The sequence below is a fragment of the Spinacia oleracea genome, chromosome 5, assembly GCF_020520425.1.
Source record: "Spinacia oleracea cultivar Varoflay chromosome 5, BTI_SOV_V1, whole genome shotgun sequence".
Taxonomy (NCBI): Eukaryota; Viridiplantae; Streptophyta; class Magnoliopsida; order Caryophyllales; family Amaranthaceae; genus Spinacia; species Spinacia oleracea.
The window spans coordinates 5,747,282-5,758,653 of NC_079491.1; the positions used below are offsets into that span (position 1 = coordinate 5,747,282).

Below are 11,372 nucleotides of genomic sequence, written 5' to 3' on the forward strand. Positions count from 1 at the left end.
ACTGTTGGCTTTAGGGTATTCATAATTATGTCCACAACTGAGTGTTTCATGCTTACGCCCGACATATTTTCTGTTTATAATCATGTGCCTACATTATATGTTTACAAGACAGGCTCTTGTGCTCACCGTCCCCTGGACCACGGCGCAGAAAACGACTAAGGACTATTGAAAACACGATTCTTACGAGCTCGTACAGGTAATGTCTTTGTCTATGATCTTCTCACTTTCACAATTGAAGTTTGTGAATATCCTGGCTGGATATGTACTCATTAACTTGTGTCTTCGCCCAGATTTTTGTTGTCAAGGTTAAGTTTTTACACTGCATATTTTTTTTCCTTGCTTGCCTTCCTATCTAATGTTATGTAAACTTGTTATATGCAGGGTCCTGAAAATGATGAGCTTTCTATTGCTTCATGGCTTGAAGATGATGTGATCTTTTATCAAACCGTGGAGATTAATGTGTCAAAGCTTTTTGGGATTTACGCTGAAGCTAAACAACCTGCTTTAGTTTTGGATGTTGAGAAATTAAATCATTTTGGTGAGTTGTTCATTTTCTTTTCTTGATGATTTACTTAATTGTTTGTTCTGTTATTGGTTCTATATTTTATCTCCTCCCAGTTGATTTTTGAAGTATCATATAAGAGTAAATTCCTCAATGGTTTAATCTTGACTTTTACAGATGACAAATTTAAAAAATCCTGCATTTCTGAAATTTTATCTGCCACAAACCGCAACCAGTGTAACTTCAAACTTAAATTCAAGGAAAAAAATGTACTATATAGGCTAAAATTAGAAACTTTAATAATTAATTAAACATTAAAGCCCAATTGTGCAGCCTATATCAAAACCTAAAATCAAAATGTTAATGCCTAGACCTAGACAATTCAGTAATTGAGAGAAGATAAGAATTTGGACACTGCAAAACCCTTAAAAATATAAATATAAATTGAGAAAAGATAGGAATTGAAAGATGGCTTACAGAGTTACAGGGGACTCTGTATCAAAACAATATTCTATTATGCATTTCTTTTCTGATCCGTATCTTGAATTCATTGATGCTTACAGTTTTTTTCAATTTATGCATTTCTTTCCTCTCTTTTCTGATCCGTATCTCAGTCAGGTTAAAGGATCTTCTGGTTCTTAAAATTACTTTCCTATGGTATGTATTTACTCTAAGTTTTTGTACGATGAAACATTGAATCGCCTTACGCCTTACGAAAGGAATGAAACATGAACTAATGTATTTAATCCAGTTACTTTTTAAAATAAAACAGTGAATTCTCTTACGCCTTACAAGGGGAATGAATTATGAACTAATGTGTTTACTTCAGTTACTATTACGGTGCTAGCTAGATCACTTTCTGGATGTTTTTTTTAGTTTATGGAGCTCTCAATTTTTGGGGTTGCTGCATAATTTGACAAAAGCCAAATTCAATGTGGTTGGTACTGAGATGTGATTGATTGTTAGTAGTGGAGGAAAAGATGAAAATTGGGTAGCTTTTTCGCCTTTCGAGGTTGAGAATAAGGTGTAGTTGGTGCATGAAATAGTATTTCTTGCACACATCTATGGGGATGCGTCGATATATAGAGCATAATTTCAAATTTTGAGAGTTGGGTGCATGGGTATCCTGTTATTATTCCTGTTTTGTTGTTGATTTAAGTATATTCCAATTATTTTGGAGAAATGTATTGGATGTTTATAGCTGAGTAACCTGATTTTAATGAATTGATTTCACTGCTACTGATTAGAAAATGGTTTTTATTTGGATAAAGTTTATTTTACTAATGATGATTTGTACGTTGAAAAGATACTTATGCAAGGATCGTAAAGTTGGTTGAACTTGTATGACAAAGGACATCAGATGGTGTCATGGGTGATGGCAGCTTCAGGTAAGAATGGATTTGAATTTGTAGGCTAAATTTTGAAGCTTGGATAACTTTTTTTTATTCATTTCCTTTATATGTTTATTATATATTGAAAAATCGGTGGCCTAAACATCTCCTAGGAACTCTCTTATCGTGAGTCAATCATTCTTTCATGACGACCGAAGGGACTTCAAAGTTTGTTCCTCATAATTTCAGATAAGTAGTGAATATAAGCCACAATACTAACGCTATCATATCCAAGTCAGAGGTTCCTAATGCCTATTGTTTTTTACCAGGTCTTTTTTCTTTAATCACCCTACTAGCTCAAATGGTAGAGCATTGTGCAAATACACAAAAGATGTGGGTTCAAATCCCACGTAGGCTCTCCTATTTCAACTAATAATTAATTATATGTTGGTTATGAGAATTATGTACTGGGAATGAGCTTAGCTAAAAAGGTGAAGGGTATATTTATCTCAACTTATTTTGGTAAAGGTTAAAGGTTAAGTCTGCATGAATTTCAATCGCTCTGGAAACGAAAAGAAGGGAGTAACGTTCAAGTGCGATTCTACTGATGAAGTTACTCCAAATCAAATGAAGTAAGACTTGCTAGAAAAACCTCTTTTATTGAAACTTTCCAAGGAGATCAAGTACATGCAGTTTGCTTACTTTGATTAAAGGTGCCCCTGAACAGGTATGTTATTTGTTTACATACTAATTAAAACTAGCCATGTAAATGGAAGAGCCAACTCGCCATTGTGCTAATCATTGTAGGCATGAGACTGCATAGTTTGTATCATTTTACTATATATTTAAAGATCATCGATCTTTGTCAAAAAGAAGGTTCGTGCTGTTATTGACAGTTATGCTGATCGTGGGCTCAGATCTCTAGCTGTTGCGACACAGGTTTGTGCATCAGGCGGACCGACCCTATGTCAATGCTTCAAGTGCATGAAGCTCTCTCACGTATTTCTTCTGTGAGTTAGAGATGACTAAGTACATCTTTTGTTATTGTCTTTCTGTAAGAAGTACCGGAGAGAACAAAAGAGAGTCCAGGAGGTCCATGGAAGTTTGTTGGTTTATTGCCCTTATTTGACCCTCCCAGACATGACAGTGCTGATACAATTAGTAAAGCCCTTAATCTTGGTATCAATGTAAATATGATAATAGGTAATGCAATCCCATATTTCTTTAATCTTGCTTTTCTTTTCTTATTTCTATTGCCAACCTACAAGTGATCACCTTGCCATTGCCAAGGGAACTGGATGGCGACTTGGAATAGGGACCAATATGTAGCCCTCGTCTTCATTGCTTGGACAAGATAACAATGTCTCTGGTCTTCTTGTGGATGAGTTGATTGAGAAGGCTGATGGATTTGCTGGGTGTTTCCTGGTATGTAGTGGCTTAATTTCTACAGCTGAAAACCATTCTACCGAGATACCACATAAATTTACTCTATTTTTAATATTGAGTGTTGGTTTGCAACTAAATACTACCCGCGTGATGGTTAAAGGTTGAAGAAGAAGAAAGGAAGCTTGAAGCTACGATTGAAGAAACAGAGAAGCAGTGCTAGAAAGTAAACACTAAACTGAAAGAATTAGAGATGAAGTCCAACCATTTTAAAGAATTGGAGGAGAGGTAGCCAAATCTTAGTTCTCCATAAACTTTGAAGGAGCAGTATATCTTATGATTAATATTATTTAGTTTCCAACGGGAAGTACTATGTTTTAGATTTATGTATCACGGGAATGCAACAAAATTGATGGAAATTGTTATTTACGTAGATATATCCAACCCTAACATATTAACATACGTATTAATGAATCATGTAATCTTTCCAATTGTTATTTTTTTCCCTAAGTTCCTTTTTCCGGGGTTTCTCTCCTAATCGTTTTGCTTGTTTGCTAATTTAGTTTTGGCAATTGATTTTAATATCTTGGGGGACCACGCGCGTTAGCGCGCGGTCCAACAACTAGTATGAGAAAAGTGGAATGTTGTAAGAAAAGAATAATAAAAAAATTACGGAGTAGGTTGAGTGGAGTAGTGTAAGAAAAGAAGAATAAAAAAAATAGGTTGAGTGGAAAGTTACGAGTAAAAATAATATATAAAAATAGATTGAGTGAGATGTTGTAAGTAAAGTGGGAAAAAGAATGCATTAAATATGATGAGCCATCTATCAAAAATAGAATATAGCACATTGTCCCTATTATTTTGAAACACTCATTTAAAAAAATTGTCTCCATTGTTTCGAAACAGGGGAGTACATGCCACCAAGAGTAACACCATAGCTTGAAAATGATGTGTTTAGGACTAACATCCCAACTTCCCTTCAACCCTAAGATAAATATGTTATCCTTATATATACTTTTCATTTTCCGCACACCGACCTCTACACTTTTCAGATACTGGATTTTTCAAAAACATACTCTCTCCCTCTCATTTTGTTAATTTTGTGGATTTTTCCCGCACGCCGACAAGACAACACCGTCCAAAGAAAACACATTGGTTGCCCATTGGAACGAGCTCCCCACTCATTTCAAAACTTAGAATTTCTCCACAAAAACAATATGAGTATATATTTTCAACCTAATTTTTTTTATATATATACTAATAAATAATTAAATACACAGTATACGTACGTATTTATGTACTAATTTGTGCATTAGCTAACGTAACCCGTGAAGGTTATGAAGTTAGAATCAAATAATCAGTAGCACTATCATTCCATCTGATCGATTATTTGCAAGCATGCAAATCTCATGATTTAATGCAGCACAAGATCGATCTTCTGGTCAATTAATTAGCATAAAATTAAATTAATAGTACAACGTAAAATATGTTGGTCCCATTCTCCAACTCGTAGCTTTTGGCCTTTACTAGTCAATCAAAAAATTCCTCCAAAACAAGCAAACAAGGAAACAAAAGGGGAAACAAAGTTAAGATTCTTACAGCTAATTATGTTTTGTTTCTCATAATAAAAAAAAAAATACCATTTGAATTTACATGATTAAAAGAACACAAATTCTTATTTATAATGGGTGTACAATAAATATTGTACACCAGAGTAATAGTTGACTCAAAATGTTTAAAAGTTACATTTATATATGTAAAAGTTATGTACTTTTTAATGATAAATTTTTTCATTTGAATAAAAATTATTTCTTCAAAATCACTAATAATGTATAAATTAATCATTTAACACTTTAAAATGTTTATCTATCAACTTTTTGATTTTATGATATAAAAGTTACAGAAAAATAGGTTAAAGTTACAAAAAACTGCATAAAAGTTATCTTGGTGTACAATAAATTTATTGTACACCTTAATGTTGTACATAGTATTAATTTTAAATAGAGATCGATGTTATTGAATATCTATTTAAATGTCATGTAACTTTGATCAATGCATGCAATTTAGGGTGCGTTCTCTTCACATTAAAAAAAATAATTTCAAGTTTAAATTCACATAAGTTGTAATTAGGTCCTCTATTAGGTAATATATATAATTTCCAATCAGGTCTTATAAGTTCCAATCAGATTCTATAAGTTGACTCTCTTGCAATGAAGTCTGACCAATTTCAATCAGACTTAATCATGTTTTATCAGGTCAATCATATTTAATCAATTCTAATAAGTTCGGGTTTCATTCGACGAATTGAATAGGACGCCCCCTAGCTTCCTTTGGTACTACCTTTGGGAGGAGGGAACAGATATCAGATGTGTTCAATAACTTTAATTTAAATTGATAATTAATCTATTGATAATTGTTTTGGTTAATTAATATGCATGGATAATTGGATATATGATTCGATCACTATATTGGCAGTAGCACTAGTGTAAAAGTAGTTGGGTTGAGATCCTGCAAGGATAAGCATGATAACCAAGTTGGGGTCAATCATCAATCATCATCATGTAACTCACTATCATATTCATGTTACACTTGTGATTCAACATTACTCTTCAAATCTATACGTATTCTCTAATCTTTTACTAATTCAAATTAATTAATTTTATCACAGACATTAACTTTCTCGATCTAATATACGTATTCCCATGAAAATGATACCTATGGTAGGGGTGCAAGTGAGCCGAGACTCTCAATAAACTACTTGAGTTCGAGCTCGTTTAAACCTCGTTCATGTTTGTTCATTTATTAAACGAGCCGAGCTTGAACAACTTTTGCAGCTCGCTTAATAAACGAGCTTGAACATGAACATATGTATGCTCGTTTATTTAAGTTCATGAACAAATCTTTTTTATTAATGTTCGTGAACAACTCGCGTTCACTTATATTCATGAACAACTCGTTTATTAATGTTCGTGAACAAGCTCATCTAGTTATGTTATGTATCATATTTAACATATAAACATTTTTTAAATATAGATAAAAATCATGTTTTTGACTTTTGACATGCATAATAGAATAAAAATATTTCAAAATAAAATTTTAATTGCTAAATTAGTGCTCTTTCTAAATCATGTTTGGAGGGAATCAAATTTTATACGATTATCTCCAGTTCTTTATATCTCATACTCTTCTTTTCTTTAAAAAGTTTCACAGAATTTATAAAACATTCAAAACCCCAAACTCCAAACCCTAAAAGCGTGATATTCACTATAAGTTTGTTTATCAAATAAAGTAATATACTTTAATCTTTATTACGAAGTATTAGATATGATTATAACTTGTGACATTTTCAATTGGTTAAACCCTAAAGCGCAAAGCTCGTATAAGAAAGCTCGCTCGATCATGAAAAAAGCTCGTTTATAAACCCGGCTTGATTAATAAATGAGCCGTTCACAAACAGTTCGAGAACAAAAAATCTCTTAAACGAACCGAGCTTGAACAGATTTTTGAGCTTGGTTGAAAGCCCGGGCTCAGGCTCAAGCTCGTATAAGTTGAATGAACATGAACATGAACATGAACAAGGTAATACTCGGTTCGGTTCAGCTCGGCTCATTTGCACCCCTACCTATGGGCTATGGTGCTGGTATTATGAGATGAGAATTGAGGGGGCACAAAATGATTGCCATTAATAAAAAAAAATGAGGAGAATTGTTAGTAAGAGTAACTTTGTAAATTCATTATTTATTTTCTCTAATCCGCGAATTCTCATTCCCACGTACCAAACACACGTACCTTTAATTTATTTTATCTCGTCGTTTGACATGCAACTTTCACCTTCTCTTTCTCTCATTGAACACTCAACAATTCAAAGATCACGGTTCTTACCAAACACTGACCTTTTACATTCACTTGCCGTTTATAAAAGTCCAATACTCACGATAGTGTCAACAAAACAAACCGATTATAATAAAATACTAGTTTAGTTCAATAATAATAATGTATACATATATTTAATATTTATACTAGATTAAATCCCGTGCACGTACGGATTTTGATAAAAATTTTCACAAAATAATTAATAGAATATCTCTCAAACTACTGCATATTTATAACACTTTTAACATACTCGTTTAAATTTATTCATCTAATAATGCATATTTAAAATGCTAATATGGTAATGTGACCAAAATATGGAGTGGTATATTTCCATTAGTAATATAGCGATTTGACTAAAATATTACCAATTTAGAATAATTATTATTACGTCGTATCTATTATTGCCATAATTTGTAAACTAAATTTTGTTTACATACCTAAATAATTTATAAAAAAGGTAGAGAATAAAAATAAAATAAAACAAATACACTTTTTTGGGAAAGAGTTTTTGACGGGAAAAAATCGCACCAGGAATTGACATGTGGCATTCCTGGTGTCTCTTTTAGTATATAGTAATAGATTCCGATAATCATAGATAGTCTCATGGATAACCTAAAGAACTAAAAGATATGCATACGAAACCAAAAACCATAAATAAAAGAGGGAGTTGAATAGGTATATAAATGATAAATCTATATATCTATATATAGATATAGCTAAAACGGATACAATCTTATGTCAAAAAAAAAAAAAAAAAACGGATAATCCAAACTCAAAAATCAAATCAAGAAATATCCAAACAAAAATTTAGGGAAACAAAACTAAATCATCAATATATAAGTAATTAATTAGCATACATAAGTAATTAATAATGAGTAAATTCATGTTCACCAAAAAAAATTGATTAGATTCATAATTCGGACCAAGAGTGCTTAATTCCCCTTGCATTTAGATTCATCATCCATAGATCATCATCTTCTTCGTCATTGATTCGTCGTGATTACAACAAACTTATGATGATGGTGATGAACACTTCTACACATTTCTTCATCAAGGAGCATTTTTTGTGAGGGTGCAATGTAGCAAAATAAAATAAAATTTTTTTTTTTTTTTTTTTTTTTTGAAGGAATATACTCATATAGCAAATATAGAAGTTCCAAGATAGAATGACAAACATATGATATGAGTGCATTATTTATATAGGAACCAAAATCATTAAAAGGGGAAAGAAAAGGGTTAATAATATTTTTATTTTACTTTTTTTGAAGGGGAAAAGGGTTAATAATATTTAAGGATTTTAAGCATGTAGTAAAAATAAAATAAAAAAGAAATATTGTGGAGCACGCATAAAAATAAACAGCCCTCCCCACAAATTCTTCCGCATGCAAAAAAAAATTCACTTTTTTCCCACTTAATTTGAAAAAAGGGGTTAGAAATTAATCTGAAAGGGATCGATGTAAACAGTGGAAGTTTTTTTAAAGGGATGGTGCCCTAAAGCTGGAACTATCCTTAAAATTAAAGGGACTTTATTTGATACAATTGGGGTTTTTAATCTTTTGATTTGATTCTTGATTGTATCCATTTTGCTTTTGGTCGGTTCCTTGTTACATAAATATTGTTCTACTTTTTCCATCTTAATGTTTATGGAGTACTTGCTTATTGAACCATAATTTTTTTTTTTTTTTTTTTTTTTTGGTGTTTATTGAGGATTTGAGGACCATATTTTATTGCTCTAAAGAAAGTTTTTTAAAAAAAGAATGCAACGTGCATGAGTTTTGATACAAATTTGAAAAGAGGATGCTATTGAAAAATATATTAGAGTAATAAGGTTAGCATCGGAGGAAAGATAACTGGTTAATTTTTCAATTTTCGGCCCGACTCGATTTAAAACATTTTAAAACTGGTTTTAGACTGTGTAGGTTTATAATTAGAAAAATGTGCATGCTATATTAAAAAATAAAATCTTTCATATGTTGCACAATTAATATATAATTTACTATATTGTGAAATATTTTGCATAAAGATTTAAATACTTAAGGACTTGCACATTGCCTTTTCTTAATTTTTATCCATTTTGTTATGGATACATTTTAGAAACAATTGTACGTCGTTAAAAGTTGTAGGCACAGAAAAATTGTTAATGCGTCAATTTGGAAATTTAAGTTTGTTAGTTGCATACTTAAGTTTGTGTTTACAAATGCTTCATAATAAGATCGTAATGAATTTTTTATTTACCGAAGTTTGTTGTTTAATGCTATATACATATCACTGCATATTTAAAAATACGTTATTGTAGGACATTATTTTAAACTCGCCTCACTTTTTTTCGTTACTTAGGTAAGGAGAAGGTTCTTACTGAGCCAACACCTCTTGCAAATATATTTCCCCAACAACCCTTAGTCAATTTTTGTACCATGAGCCATGACTGTAAAATCACGATCGAGGTTAGTCCTTAACTATTGGGCCATGCTTTGCTTGGTAGTTCACCTCACTAGCTAGGAATTAGCTTGCACTAGTGTAAGTGTGTAAAAGACTAGAGTGGCCAACATCAAGCATGCATTGCACTAGTACTTGTCATTTACCAATTTAAGTGAATTCCTCGTACTAAATTTAGTAAAGTTCATTCACTCCCCTTGCAAAACAAAAGATGTCCCCTCTCGTTTATGATGAAAAGAATTGACACTATAACCTATAACAACTACAAATTGACACTATAACCTATAACAACTAACCAATTAACTAACAATTGACACCATAACCTAAAACAACTAACAAATTGATACTATAATCTATAACAACTAATAATTGACATAACATAAATTTTAAACTCGGGATATCGGTTATAAGTACCACAAACAATTATTTGCCAAAAAAGAGTACTGCGTATAATAGTATTATTTTATTTTTTATTTGTTATCAGCAAAAGGGGATATAAATAACAAATTGGAGAGTGCAAATTCAAACTTGTGAATTTGTATACAAACCTTCAATTATAACTCTAATCATGCAGTAATAAATCAGGAAAAAACTGGCAAAAATAACAAATTTCACCGCAGAGTAATTTTTAATTTTGATTTGGGATATTGGTGTATTACCCATGAATCCATGATACATTGTGACACCATCTTCGAGTGAGTGATAACTGATGAGTAGTAAAGCAACTGGTGTTCCTTTAATTTTTCTTGAACGGTCCGATTATGAAGAACCAACCATATAATAAATCAAAACCTTTTTTTGAGTTAAAGATAATAATTAGCATATCATGGCTTCAGTTGACGACAATTAGCTAAAAGTTTAAAACTCATGATTTTGGAGTAAATTACAAAATATGACTAAATTTGTCAAAAAGGTCCAAAAAAATCGAATAAAGACCATTGCCGTTAAAAGTGGGGACAGATTGAACAATGCATCATTGTTTAATTAATTTTCATCCTAAGTTAATATGATTAATTTGTCATTTTCTTCTATTGGAGTTATGTTTGACAAAAAGAAAATCAAGCTATTAAGGCTCAATTTGTTTAAAGGGAATATTTTAATCGGGAAATAATCAAAGGGAAATAGTTTTCGTTTGATTGTTTTCTTACAAGAAAAATTATAAAAAAAAAAGAACATAGAAGTGGAAACGAGAGATAAATAAGGGGAAAAAAGTCGTTTTTTCCACATGGAGAGTAGTTTTCACCTTTGAGAAACTAATTGTTTTCCTCCCTTAATAAAAAAAAGAAGGAAAATGAAAAATTAATTTTCGCAAAAATATTTTTCGTCAAAACAAACGGAGTCTAAGTATTACTTTTTCTATCTTTTTTTAAATAATGAAAATTTATGTTGACTCCAGCCTCTCACTAATTATTCTTTTTTGTAATTTTAATTGTTTATGAAGGTTCATGGGCCAATAACATGGATGGGTCCATAAGGTGGAGTGATTTTAGGGGAAATCAGAAAAGAAAATGATCAAAATTCAAAAATAAAAAAGTGTGGTTATTTTAAGGGTGAACGGCGTGAAAGTTGATACAGAGTAAGAGAGAGTTACATCTATTATTTACTAGTTTATATGCATGCGATGCGTGCGAATATAAGAAACAGAATTGTGTTATTACATTTAAACCTGAAATAACAGGTAAAAATATACGAAGTAATATAAATGTGATGCGTGCGAATATAAGAAACATATAAGTTAAACATATTGATTAAAATTGTAAGGATTTATTTAAGGGGCTAGATTGATTAAAATGCTGCTTTGGGTTTTTCCTATTGGGTAGGTTGTCATTATATTCTCTATTCTATGA

At 31.4% G+C, this 11,372-nt stretch overlaps 1 protein-coding gene across 1 annotated transcript; it reads left to right on the forward strand.

Moving 5' to 3' along the window:
• The first annotated feature begins 199 nt into the window (after positions 1-199).
• Positions 200-3,439, forward strand: LOC130460822 (plasma membrane ATPase-like). The gene is made up of 5 exons (XM_056828425.1): positions 200-262; positions 382-538; positions 2,896-3,020; positions 3,163-3,258; positions 3,380-3,439. The coding sequence occupies exons 1-5, from the start codon at positions 200-202 to the stop codon at positions 3,437-3,439; spliced, it is 501 nt and encodes a 166-aa protein (XP_056684403.1).
• The last annotated feature ends 7,933 nt before the right edge of the window (positions 3,440-11,372 follow it).